The 14,737-nt window shown below is 40.3% G+C and overlaps 1 protein-coding gene across 1 annotated transcript; it reads right to left on the minus strand.

The window, feature by feature from the left end:
- Nucleotides 1–3,648: 3,648 nt before the first annotated feature.
- Nucleotides 3,649–13,676, minus strand: LOC135206554 (class E basic helix-loop-helix protein 23-like). Its single transcript, XM_064237903.1, has 2 exons — nucleotides 13,051–13,676; nucleotides 3,649–7,666 (listed from the first exon to the last, which is right to left on the minus strand). The coding sequence occupies exon 2, from the start codon at nucleotides 7,662–7,664 to the stop codon at nucleotides 6,636–6,638; it is 1,029 nt and encodes a 342-aa protein (XP_064093973.1). The 5' UTR covers nucleotides 7,665–7,666; nucleotides 13,051–13,676; the 3' UTR covers nucleotides 3,649–6,635.
- Between the last annotated feature and the right edge of the window lie 1,061 nt (nucleotides 13,677–14,737).

Genomic DNA, 14,737 nt, shown 5'->3' on the forward strand with positions numbered 1-14,737 from the left:
ATACAGAATGAGAAGATAGAGATGAATAGTGGTCAAGGTTTGGGTTGGTAGCAATACCAACATTCCTTCAAATCCTCCTTTTCCCATTTCCTGTCTCCCTCTCTCTCTCTCTTCCTCGCTTCCTTCAGCGTCACCCCTTCCCCCAACCCCTACCCCCTCACCTACCCCCCTGAGGGAAGGCCCAACAACGTCACATCGGTCAATCATAGCAGCGCCACTCTCTCCTGATTGGACCGGATACGAGACTATTTAAGGAGGACGGGAATGCTGGTGTTTTTCGCCTTAATGGCTGACCCCAAATTGGACGGTGGGACCCCCAAACATATTAATTACACAAATGGCTCTCTGTCTGTCTGTTGGTCTGTCTGTCTGTCTGTCTGTCTGGCTGGCTTTTGCTGGAGCTTTCGAGCTCTTTGTATGGGGAATTGCTCACTGGTGTTATTGCTTATTCTAGAATATTGTTGCATGTTTGTGCAGCATTCACACGAAACACGCTAAAAGAATTAGTTATATACACACATATATATGTACGTATATATACATATATGTTTGATTTTGTGTGTGTGAAAGAGAATTTGAATGAGAATTTGATAACATAAAGCGTTTTCAGTTTATTTCTCTAAATTTGTTGAATAAAATCAACATTTCCAAAACATTTGTATAGATCAATCCATTTATCTCAAACAGAAAAGTTTCATTTGTATATAAAAATTTCTACAAAGCCTCCCATGATGCATTCAGGGAGGTAAACAAACCTATAATACACACACACACACACACAGATTAGATATCGTGAATAGTAGTATCCTTTGATATTTATAGTCTCAGTTACTTTTAGCCCACCTGTAATTGTAAATCCCAAAAGCAAATACTGTACGTATGAGAGAGAGAGAGAGAGAGAGAGAGAGAGAGAGAGAGAGGTAGGGTAAGGAACCTTCATAACTGTTGGTTTCCATGTCGCCAAAATTCGCGTGACTAATGCATTCTCTCCATCACTCCATATTCCTTTTATTGGCCGTGGGAAACTGGACGAGTCGATGACTCGTTGAGGGAACCGGCAGTTGTGAAGCCACAGTTGTTCCAAGAATGACGTTTCAGTCTTGGGGAATAATTTTTACTCATGGTGTTGTTTCGTATCGGAAGGCGTCAGAATCTGGGGTGGAACTAGAGACGTGGAGTGCTAACATGGCAGAGATGATGGCCGTCAGGTAAAGTTAGACTGGGTCGTTTTAGTTTAGTGGACTTACTTTGATAGCCATTAGTCAGGCTTCACCAAATCTTTTTTATTTTTGTATTGCTTTTTGCCATCTTGCTTTTTTTATGTAGCGCTCTCAGGCTATCATTCCTCCATACGTGAGAGGAGAATAGCTTATAGGATTGGGTCAGTAATCTTCGTTACAATAATGCTAATTTGATAAGGATTTGTTTGTCGATAAGGAGACAGGAATGAACAGAGCCATTTAAATGTTATACTTACGCTCTAAAACATACATGGCACAAGAAAAGACAAGAAAAAAATAAAAATGAAAAGTAAAAGGAGCATGGCCTTGTAAGATTGGGTCAGTAATTCTCGTAATATCCTAATTAGATAAGGATTTGTTTGTCGATAAGGAGAAAGGAATGAACAGAACCGTTTAAATGTGATACTTACACTAAAACGTACAATTGACACAAGAAAAGAAATAGAAAAATAAAAATGGAAAAAAAAGTCGATAATAAAACACTGACAAGGAACAATGAAACCAAGTTATCTTATTAACATGGCATTTTATTACCCATCAATATACAAGTTATACAAGTATAATACATACATTACTCTTCTGCCATCATCCGTAATTTATATACACATTACACAGAAAAATCCTTTGGTGGTGTCCTCGACTAGAGGTCTGCTAAAACATCACGTGACTAGTGGGGATAAAAATAAACGAACACACACTTATTCATATAATATGCAATGTACATAACTTGCGACTATCTATAAACATATTCCAACATGGCTCCTAGTAAGTATTCACTCAATGTAGTCCCGTCTCTATCAGTAGTCATTCGTAGTGACTCAAAGTTACGCAGGCCGCTGGATGTCTATACCTATTTAGAGTGGGTCTTATCATCAGCGGAGACTCGTTTGATTATTTTATATATACATATTATTACCGTATTTGCGTAAGACAGCCATTTCGTGATAGCTTGGCCAAGGGTCCCTCTTGGCCAGAGATAGAATGAGGGTTCTCGTGATATTACGGAATCCTACAGACGGTTCGGTCTCATTCCATTCGCGTTCTCGGACAATCATGTGTCTGCATATCTGTATTCGATTACTTTTAATTTTGTTTGAGCATTTTCCAAACATGTTCCTCTCTCTCTCTCTCTCTCTCTCTCTCTCTCTCTCTCTCTCTCTCTCTCTCTGTTTATATATATAGATATATGCTATGATTTTTTAAGTTTTTTATTTTGTAATTCGTCACTGCTGCACATTAACGTATTCATTTATTTGCTTATTCGGGCGTAATGCCTTTGTATTTTTAAGCTGCTTCCCGCACTTGGCTAAGAATTCTCCTTTTATTATATAAGGACATGTTATAATTAAATTTTCTTCATCATAATAATAATAATAATAATAATAATATAATAATAATAAGTAATAATAATAATAATATAATAATAATAATAATAATAATAATAATAATAATAATAATAATGTACCTCGAAACCATCGGTTTTCTAGTTTGGAGTCACCTTTTCAATTAACTATTGTCTGCTAATATTTTTCACACCTTAACTGAGAGAGAGAGAGAGAGAGAGAGAGTGTGTGTGTGTGTGTGCGTTACGTAAAACAGAATAGCCAGAGTCTTGTTTCGCATCATAACACACATTTTCGTTTAATTTCCTTATATGTGAGTATCTATGAAGGATTAAGTTAGTATGATATATGAAGAATTTTAACCACTTGTCAAATCACTTCATTTCTGTCGAAATTTTCATAGTTATTGAAACTCAGTTATTGAAACTCAAATTTCTTGAACATGTATAATCCTGTCCTAAACATAATTCTAATTTTGCTGATGCAGAGATATGAAAAACCATATTGCAGGTTAACTATCACCTGATTGTCGTAAGGAACTCATTTATATATTTTTTAAAAATCCATATTTAAACGGAACTGGCAGTTAGTTTTCGAAAAAACACACATTTAGATACAAATTGCATACAAAAAGGTGCTTGGTATTAATGGCTGTTAATAACAAATAAGGTATTTTTAATGTTGATTTTCCTAAAATCTGTATTTAAAAGGAACTGCCAGTTAGTTTTCGAAAAACATACATTTAAATACAAGTTGCATACAGAAAGCTGCTTGATATTAAAGCTTGGGCTGTTAATAACAAATAAGGTATTTTTAATGTTAATTTTTTTTACAAATCTACATTTAAAAGGAAAACTGGCCGTTATTCCTCGAAAAAACAAAAAAAAACAACATTTTAAGGATACAAATTGCATTTAGAAAACTGCTTGGGGGGGGGGGGGTGGGGGGGTGGGGGGTGGGGGGGGGGGGGGGGTGGGGGGGGTGGGGGGGGGGGGGGGGGGGGGGGTGGGTGGGGTTGGGGGGGGGGGGGGGGGGGGGTTATAGCTTTAGCTGTTAATAGCAAATAAGGTATTTTTAATTTGTAATTACACAAGAACAGTAGAAGGGATGACGAAGAATCTGAAAGGGAACAAATATCAGCTTCACAAAGAAATAATAACAGAATAAAATTTATTAATCATGAGGAACATGTCATCCAGATTTTTAAAATCTTTCTAGACAAGTTTGGAAGTAAAATAAATAAACAATTATAAATATACAATGTACATAAAAAAGACATCAGTTATTATCATCCAGAAATTCTAGAAATATACGAAAACGAGTTATAAATATACAATGTACATAAAAAGGGACATTAGTCATTATCATCCAGAAATTCCAGAAATATACGAAAACGAAAACAGGGAATATTATACACATTAACAAAGTTGTGCTTTAGTATAATTCAAATCATTTTGGATGGAAGAGATGACAACAAGAAAACGTTCAGGGAAACTTACTTCCTTCAACCTCAGCACGCCCCGCCCACCCCCCAAAAAAGGGGGCTTGGGTCCACTCCACATCCAGATCCAGATTCTTTTCAAATTCCAGCCCAGCGCTTGCATGGTCCGTAACAATGGCTCAGCGGAATTTTGTTAAAACCCATCAATATTAATTTGAGAAAACCAGATAAATAAAAAAGACACAGACATACGTAAGTTAATAAGCAACTTTCGTCTAATATTGCTAATGGCATGAAATAACAACGCACCATGGTCATCAATGTTATATATAGTCCTTTCGAGAATTTAAGACGTCTTATTCATTTTCCTTCCATCATATTCATAGCACGTCAGAAAATTAAAATCATTCAGAAGCAAATATGGTTTGGATTATCATCTATACAACAAAAAATTTCTTTGAAAATTTCTTATGACAATTAATTAATAGACTAACCAACAAAATTCTACAAGTATGACGGCACACTCATTGCCACAATCAAATCGATGACCATCAGTACGGTAAAATCATTCAGAAATGAAAAGGGGAAAAATACATACATAATCCTTAATGGTAATTACATTGCACTTGGATATATAACATTTAATTGATAAATAACCAAACGTACAAAAAAAGACAGAAATTAATCGTATAAATGAGGCTAAGAATCCTTGGAACAGGAAAGGCTTAGTATATCTCAGACCTACGATATAAATAACCCTTCGATTTGGCTTCTATAATAATAATAATAATCTTGCGGAGTCCGGCGACCCTCGTAAGCGACGAGAGATATGATTGGCTCTCGGTCCCTCGGGACCGAGGTGAGATTGGGCCGGGCTTCGTAGACGATTTGTAATTGGTCGGGAAATAACGCTTTTGGGAACACAGATCAGTAGGATATTGAGAGAGTTCTAGTAGGTTGTCATGCAAAGATGATAAATAAACACAAAACATTCAGGTCATTCGTCAAGATGGAAATCAGTGGAAGTGTTCGACAGACAAAATCGATACTTTATCAAGACATGAAGGATGAAAATGATCTCCAAAGCTGAAAACTAACATTTAAACACGTGACAATACTCATATCAATCATGAAACAAAAGAATGAACAAATAGCAAGGAAATAACATAAGTTACAATTTCGTCGAGATCAGTTAATTCTGAAGGTTGTAAAACAGTCATTCATTTTACAATAAACACTCAGGTTATTCCAATATCGTTTAAAGAAATTAATTGCTACAGACTTTTTTAATATTACAGTTTCATGAGTGCTTAAATGGCCTGAAGTGTACAGAAAGATTAGATGTATACAATGAAGTCGGGCGTTTGTTAAACAATAAAAATTGTCTTGCTATCTTGTTATGTGGAAGAAGGAGAGCATGTTTGGATAGGTCATGGGAAATAGCAGTACGCGAACATTATTCAAATAATATATTCAAGAAACTGGAAGATTACAATCGGTAGCCAGTGTCCCTAGCATCAACAGGGCTATTTTATTTTGTCTTTATTTATCTGTTTTAAGAGGGAGAGATAGAAACAGAGAGTGAACGTGAGACAGGATATGGTAGACGCTGATCCGAGGAGAAATATGGATGTTGAATGAAATGAAAAAAGTGAACTGCAGTCAATGAAGTGTTTAACAAGAAAGGTCTTGGTCTGATGTTCTGAGAGAGAGAGAGAGAGAGAGAGAGAGAGAGAGAGAGAGAGAGAGAGATGCCAGATACGTGGCTACCTGTTAAGGCGCGAAAGCGGTGGCGGCGACACGACCTGATGTCTTCGGCTGGAGGAATGGAACGGAATCGTCATCATCATCATCATCATCGTTTCCAAAAAAAAATTCATTTGGAATTCTAAAAAAAAAAGAAAAAAAAAAATGGGGAACCACAATGCTCGTTCTCTCGCTCTCCTTCATAGAAGCTCCCAAGTCTCGCTTTGTTTGGAGCATTTCCTAGCTCCTCCTCCTTCGTCAGCTTTTCCAGCATCCTTGATACGCCCTTTGGCATGTCGTTCGGACTTCCTTGGGGACGTTCATCTGCGTCCCAGGAGTCAGATGGAGTCATGTCCCTGGTTTGTCTTAAGTCTGCTGTCATTTCTCTGATCGACAATAGACTCAAAGGCTCATTTCTTGAGCCTCATTTCAACTTGCATATATTTTTTAGATGTCAAAATCAAACGACTTGCTTTATTTATCAATGCAAAGAGGGGTTTTTTTTTTTATATTGCCCGTCTTTTATCCGTTGATATGAAATCCATAAGAAAACTTCAAAATGAAAGAATTCCTCTCTCCGCTTTCATCATAATACAACAGACCGCTTCAACCTTTGCCGTATTATTGTAAAAATATCACCACAACGTTCCGTTGCAGGGCATTGGCCACTTCTGCATGCCAGAGGTTTATTGGTCACCTCGTAGTATAAAATGCTACATCTTATTTTCAAAAAGCCTTCGCCTTTGACATTCACTTCTCGATCTCTGATTCTGTTAGATTAAGCCGCCCTTGCGCCAGCCAGCACGGGCTCATTCTTCGAAACGAGCGCCCTAGGAGTCTCAGAGACATGAGAGACTGAGGGCGTTAAGACTGCGACTTGTAAGTCGACGCTGGATCTGAAAACAGCGGCTGCTGCTGCTGATGCTTGCTATTCCGCTGCGGGTGAGGCGCGTGGGCCTGCGGGGGAAGCCGCGGAAAGCCCCCCGCCGTCGTGGGCAGCGGGGTATCTGTGGGCAAGGCAGTGGCAGCGTCGTAAGCGGCAGTCGCGGGCGGCGGCAGGTGGGGCAGGTGTGCCCCTGGCTGGTTGAGATACGTGACGATTCTCTTGAGCTCCTCGATGGCGTTGGACTGCATCAGGATGAAGTTCTTCGCCAGGAGGAGCGTAGCGATTTTGGAGAGTTTCCTGACGGAGGGAGAATGAGCGTAGGGGATGACTGCCCGCAGTTCGTCCAGCGCGTCGTTCAGGTCGTGCATCCGTCGTCGCTCACGTGCGTTAATAGAAAGTCTCACGTGTTTCTGCTGACGGACTTTTTTACCGTTCCCGCCCAAGGCGCCCTGCGGACCGACGGCGGCCGAGCGCGCGCCGCCGCCGCCGCCGTCCTCGTCACTGCAGGAGCCGCCCGTCGTGCCGTCGTCGCGGGCGTCTCGCTCTTCCTTGACGGAGGACGGCGTTATCCGACCTCCTCCTCCTCCTCCTCCTCCTCCTACTGCTGGGTCCTGATTTTCAATGTTACCTGTCATGTTGTGGTCCATGCTGGCGGCCATACTGTGGTCGAGGGACGGTAGGACCGCCATGTCCCGTGGGATCCCTGGGTCGTCTCGCCCTCCGACAGTCATGTCCCGGGACATCATCTGTCCCCGGTTCAGCCCCAAAAGGTCGCTCCGCAAAATGTGCATGGACTCTCGGGCGGCGACGTGATCTTCCCTGGAAGGCTGGTGGTGGTGGAGGTGGTTGTGGGCGTCTCGCGGGTAGTAAGGCGAGGGCGTGTGGGCGTTCTCGTGGTCGAGGCGTCTGCTTGGTGCCAGGTGAGAGGCCGCCGCCCTCATCTCACCTCCGCCGCCCATGAGATGCTGGACGCCCAACATCGCCGGGTAAGGGAAGGCGCTCATCATATCTGCGGTGAAAGACAAAACAGACCTTCAGTCCAGGTTGGTATTGCCGCCTGACTACAGAAAATGTCGATTACTGTTCATCAACCTCTGTCAATTAGTCTATTACAGCTAATCTAACTGTACCCGAAGCCACTCTGATATCACCGTGAAAATGAACAGCCAGTAAATCCTGTAAGCTTAGTTAAGTAAGTCCCATCTAAGAAAGTTTCTATTAATGGAATTCATACAGGAAATTGCACAGGTGTGAAAATGGGTATAAATGATAAATATTTGTAACACCATACACAAAGGTTTCCTCTTAGCTGCAAGGGAACTTCGAAAACGTGAAGTTAAAGGTACTTGAATAATAATAATAATAATAATAATAATAATAATAATAATAATAATAATAATAATAATAATAATAATAATGTTACGATGTATTTCTGATTCCGTCCTATTTGACTCAAAGAAAGAAGTGTACAGAATTAGACTAAATATCAGATACATTATTTACGCTATAGACTTTCAATCTGTGATCCGCCAAGGACAACAATGATGGAATAGCACCTACGACACAGGCAGTATATAGAAATTTTAAATTTGGATAATAAAGATAAATTCGTAATATTTGTGTACGACTGCGTATACTGGGTAATCCAGAAAAAAAAAAGTTACGGTGAAAAGGGTTGCAGCTAGGCACTAGTAATCAGCCTTCTTCTGTGTTGTGAATAATAAAGTAGAATGCCAATGCTTTTGGTGCTATCGATAGCGGTATGATTTCTTCATTTTCTTGGTCACTGCGATTAGTATCAACAGAGCAATCCATAGATCACCGTCTCTTGAGTTCCCGCCATATTTTTTCAAATTAGGACCTTGAGTCACCACCTGCTGAATGAAAGTTACTAGTCTGCAATATGGCTATGCCAACGCCGTATACTTTCCTCAAGTCAACGGGTTGCTTTTAGTTCGTCCTGTGGGTGTCACAACAGCCACATAATTATCCAAAAGAGAGCTTTTTCAGATTTCCCTAAGAACAAAGAACGGTAGGTTATTATTTGTGTAAGTGCAAACCTCTGTATTGCTTGTTTGTATGGTGTTTTAACGTTACATGGAACCATTGGTTATTCAGCAACGGGACCAATCAACTGCTTTACGTGACTTCCGAACTACGTCGAGAGTGATGAACTTCTATCACCATAAATACACACCTCTGACCGCTCAGTGGAATGCCAGAGAATCGAACTCGCGGCCACCGAGGAGGTGGCAGGCCAAGACCATACCAACCACACCACTGAGGCGCTGCAAACCTCTGTAGATAGACCTATACATGGAAGTAACGTGCCGCTGATCATCCGTGAATGCCATCGAATCGAAATTGGCACCCTGAGCAGTTACGTGCAAACGTGTATTTAGCAAAATTTATGGTTATTGGATAAAGGGATTTGTCTCTGTTTAGTACTAATTTACTGAAGATGGAATTAGCTTGCGAGTGTACAGATTTTAATTCGATAGCGTGATACTACAATGTTCTGTCTGCAGACAGTGTATCAGTCTTTCGGGAAAGTGCAGAGTGTGGTCTGGCCAGTGGCCACTGACTCCACGGACGTGGTGACAGAGAACAATGGGTATTGTCTTTTAAAGCTTGTAGGCAGGACATCAGCATTTGGTTCATTTATGTGACCAATTTCGCTTATTCTTAGAAAGAATTGATAAGGTTCTCGTAACCAGAATAGCTAGTCTAATACGTTCCTCGGGGCTACTGGCAGAACTGGTGAATTTATATCAGCATCGTATTTCCTTTGCTATAGCGCGGAAACTTCTACGTAGCTAATTCTCAGTATTTAATGTCTATTGTCATTCTTTATTTACGATGCAGAATTCATTATTATTTTAATGCATCAGTAATATAGTCTAGGTGATACGTAGTTCATGAGCTCGTACACCGTTTTAGTACGTGAAACTGACCCGACAGCCTATGTGCTATAACTGATAAGCACTTCCAGAGATTATGTCATCATGTACTGTACATATATATATCGTCAATAAATAATGTTTAAGCATACATATCTTATTTTAATACAAGTTCTAAATGATTTAATAAAAAAAGGGGTAATTTCTTAAAAATTCATTTCCAAAGAAATGTAAGTTCAAAAAGACGCAGTCTGATATTGCAGAGCTTTAATATATGCACCAGCAACATAAATTCATTTAAAAAAGGTCACAGAAGATGCCCTGCGAAATGGCCGAAGATATTGATCTATTTTTGGTGGCTTTGATTATATCATAGGCTGTAGCGGCTGTAGTAAAGAAAACTCTTGTATTTGCTGTATTCACGATTCAAGTTTGATCGCGAAAACACGAGGAATAAACACGGCAGCAGACAGACACACTAATAAATGAAAGACAGTGCTTAGGTATGAGAGATGTCAAAAGCGACCTTAAGACTTTCACGAGAATGCCTCCTGAAAGTCTCAACACCGCTAGCTGACAACAATTTAATTCTTAAATATTCCAATAAAATGACCAACGAAGTCTGCCTAATTATCTGTAATATGGGCTCAACTCTTTAGCAAATATTCGAACGAAATGATCAGCGAAATCTGCCAAATACTATTATTTATAACGTGGGCTCAACTTCTCTTAAAAGGAGAGACAAAAAAAAGAAAAAAAAAACGTACCATTCCGCACCCCATCCCCTGTGAAACTCGAGATGAAAACAGAAGCTGGGAAGATTCCAAAGCCTGACAGTAGAGGGCGAAAAGAAGCGGTCACTGAGCTGAACAATCTGACGGTAGTTGATTCTAACAGAGAAAACGCTGGACTCATCAGCCTTGTGAAGGCAGTCACGCCAACTCTTGGCTAGATCATGCGTTTTCTTATGGCTTTCTGATAAGAATAAACCACAAAGAACAATACTGCGTATTACCAGTAGATTCTATATTAATAATGCAATTAAGATAATAGACTTCATTCCACATGCATGATTAAGCCGTGCAGTGTTCAATCACAGTGGTTTTTAATGAAAATATAGATTGAATACCGGCCAAAGAGCGCGAAGGCTGGCGAAGGTCCTGGGGAAACACGAACCATCTAATCGTCTATAACTGTCAACGAGTTAATACACCCAAGACGATCCCAGTTCCTGATAGGTCAGGGCTGAGAGTTACCGGCCAGATATTGCAAAATACCAAGCGTTACTGACACTTGCAACAACCTAGTAAATAATCTTGTGTGGCGGCATTTATTGTCATGATAAAGCCCAGGAAATGAATGATGAGAAAATATCTGCACTGATTATGGTTCCAGTGTAACAAAAACAGACGTCGGTGATCCTTGATATCGTAAGTGGAGCTACTGCCTTTTGAAGTTCTGTGATAATCAAGTGCAGATGGATGCAATTGCATAGCTCTTTACGGTACTATAGCTTGATCAATAATATATACTGCAATTCACTTTTTTTTTTTTTTTTTTTTTTTTTTTTTTTTTTTTTTTTTTTTGCAGAGCTCAACACGGCGATGCTCTTTTTAGCTTGTCTTGTGAGAACGCGTTCCCAATTTAGACAGCGATAATTATAAAATTAAAGGTTATCAGTAAAGATTTTTTTTTCTCTGTGAAACAACGATAATCTACGAACACATTTAGTCTTACCGTCGTCCATTCCGGGATTCTATTTTCCACATTAGCCCCTAAAAATAAGAGTGCCCAAAAGAGACATCTGGATGACGCATAACGCTTCTAAGGTGAGACGTGTAACATTGGCACTTTCTTATTCTGCCATCGCTTTTGACGGCATAAATACGCCAGCAATACAATCAATAAATTTTTAACCTTAGTATCCATCCACACGCCATGTAATGAAAGAACGACAGGAAAAAAAATGTTCTTTTTATTATTTAAATAATGAATTAAACGGCATCGGATATCGCCGTGTCAAGGACCACCGAAAAAAAATCTCCAGTCGTAGAGGATTCAGAAAACCTTCGCCCCAAATCAATCCCAGCAGAAATTCCCGGGCACCGTCGTACCCACTGATCATGAGTTGTCTGCCATGCAGGGAAACCTTCGCCAAAAACTTCCGTCGTCTAACTGTACGATTAAGCTTTCCTAAGCTTATTTTTTTACGTTCTTGTAATTACCTCGTAAATTCATTTATCTGCTTGTTGAATTATTTACATATAGCCTCATTCAATCCTCTGTCTTAGTGCCCCGTATTATTCCTTCAACAATAATGACAATAATAACTAAAGATCAATCAACTTGATTATTGACTTTTTTTTTCTTATCTTTGAGAATATTTATATATAAACAGATGTAAATCAATTCTTCTGTTAAAACAGGATACGTCTCAAGTATGAAAGGCCCATTGAAAAAACTGTTTTAAAACTAAGGACTATATTTCGGTGAACTTGCTTCCACCCTTGATAGTCCTTAGTTTTAAAACAGTGTTTTAATGGGCCTTTTATAAGTGAGATATAAACAGATATAAAATAGTATCAAATTCAACAACGTTCTTCTCTCTTTCTCATCAAAACTTCCCTGAGAGGCATACCAAGCTCAACTGGACCATAAATCCTTCAGAATGATACTTGAAACCAAGAAAACGTCGACAGTAATTGCACTAGCTGACGCGGGATGAATCCTAATGACGGAGTGGGCATAAAAGAAGAAATTTCCATAAATCTTCTCATTTCACAAAAGTAGGAATTGTCTGTAGTTGTAAGATTAATTCTTTTTTTTCTAACTGTTCTAAAAATAACGGGCGTCTTTGAGCACTGGTTGGAAAAACTACAGAGGCACTGGAAGATGTTCGCAGGAAAAGTGGCCGATTCTCAGTTACTACAGGAAATTTTAACTTCAAAGACACTGGGGAAGAACGTAAACATGAAAAAAACTCTTCTGGTAATATTTATCCATAAATTTACAAACGAAGTTACGAGACGGTCAATACAGCATCTACCTAAAAATGGCACGTTTATCATTACAGACTGATACAGATAATGAAAAGATAACGACGTTAAATAAATTCCTAACTAATTAAGAAAATCTCAAGCTTCGTATACACAGTGGTCATTTCTCAGTTACTACAGGAAATTTTTAACTTCAAAGACACTGGGAAAGAACGTAAACATGAAAAAAACTCTTCTGATAATATTTATCCATAAAGTTATAGTCGAAATTACGAGACGGTCAGTACACCATCTACCTAAAAAAAAAAAAAAAAAAAAAAAAAAAAAAAAAAAAAAAAAAAAAACACATTTATCATTACAGACTGAAAAATATAATGAAAAGATGGCGATGTTAAATAAATTCCTAACTAATTCAGAAAATCTCAAGCTTCGTTTACATACAGGTCAATCCAATCACTAATCTACCTTGGTCTGGGAGTCATTTTGAATCGACTCACCTGCGATGAATGTTTTAGAACTTTCTTTCCACAAATCTTTATTCGACGAGTGTCAGACGTCAATCATTCTTCGTTCATCAACCATCAAGTCGCGGTCAAACTCGCTCAAGAGGAAACGGGTATCCTGGGGAGAGCGATGACGTCAGAATCGGGGCACCATCGACCAGCGCAGTGCCCAGCGACCTGGCACTCAACGTACTGTTGAATTTCACTCGGGGCTTCTCTGCTCCCAACTTTCACTGTAACTTCATCTTCTCAAATGTCAACTGAAACGAATTCCAACAGATAAAAAAGAACGAAGCTTGTATCAACCACGTGCTTGGGGCGGTTCTCCTTCGGGATAATCCAAACTGCTGCAGTGGCAACGTAGTAGATACAGCTCCTTGAAGCCACGTCTGTGCACCTATACGCCTTCTCCAGAAGTCCTGAGGACGAGGCGAAGTGGACTCTGACTCGCGTGGTGTCTCTATGATACACTGGGGTTAATTGATGTCGTATGGAACACGTCTGTTACCGTTTCAACAAACGACTTTCAACGAACGCGTATGGCCACGTATCACTCAGACGTATCAGTCTGCCGGTGGATGGACCCTGTTGAGTGATGGACGCCAAAGATGACTTTAGGATCTGTTCACAGCGCCGCCCAATCTGTCCGCCAACCACCGCCCGCACCGCACATACATACACCCGCGATTTTTGTTCGCGCCGACCAATCGCAGATGCTCGGCCTGAAAGTAGGCGATGAATGTGAAAGCCGTGGCAGCCAATCAACGTCCCCGTTTTCCGTGACGTCATTCGACCCCGCCTTCTGTCCCGCGTAACGCGCGTTGTGGTTGGCCAGATATCGATCGTATGCACCAATAGCAGCCGCTCCCGCCCGAGGGCAGTCGGTTCATCTGATATGACAGATGACTGGAATACATACTTGCTCCCGAATTTTATTCGTTTTTTTTTTTTTTCTTCCTGGAAACCGTCAGACCCTGAAAACAAGGTCAATGAATCAATTAAAGCGTCGCTGGGTAATCCTGCCCACCCCTGGAATGAAAACAAAGACCAAACGAGTTATTGTTCCCGAAGATAAAATCTGAACTCAAAATGTCGAACCCACCTTATGGCAGCAACGTGTGCGCTGGAATGTTAGACTCTATAATTTGGTAGATTGACTGCGGTTTGTTGAGCGCCTCAGACCAGCAATTTCGTAAGGGGGTGGGGGGGCGGGGGAAGGTTGGGGTTTGGGGTGGGGTGTGTTGGTTTAGGCTATTGTTGCCCGAATTTATTTCAGGTCACAGAATATTTTCACGGGGTTATGGAACCGCTGCGAATTTACAGAAGGGGGGGGGGGGGGGGGGGGGGAAGAAAGAGGGAAATCTTAAGAATGCACCTCTGCAGGAAAATGAAGAAGAAGAAGAAGAAACTGAAGTATTTACCGGATAACTTAAGTAGATGGAATAGGAAGAAGGAAAAAGGGAAAAAAGGGTCGATCGCTTTACTGGAAGGGAAGGCCATAAAGACCCGCCGGAGAAAGATCATCTTTGGTGTCATAAACTTCGCCATGACGGTAACTTTTTTCTTGTTCAAAGTTCCTGAAAGTATATTTCGGGGATATGATGATGATGGTGACTGCCAGCCGAGAAGAGGAAGACTGGGGGGGTTGGGGGACAATAGCTTTGTTTTTGGGGTGCTCTTG

This window comes from Macrobrachium nipponense, chromosome 31, assembly GCF_015104395.2.
Source record: "Macrobrachium nipponense isolate FS-2020 chromosome 31, ASM1510439v2, whole genome shotgun sequence".
NCBI lineage: Eukaryota > Metazoa > Arthropoda > Malacostraca > Decapoda > Palaemonidae > Macrobrachium > Macrobrachium nipponense.

Coding starts and splice junctions, on each gene's coding strand:
- LOC135206554 (XM_064237903.1), bottom strand. CDS start 7,664: ATGATGAGCGCCTTCCCTTACCCGGCGATGTTGGGCGTCCAGCATCTC.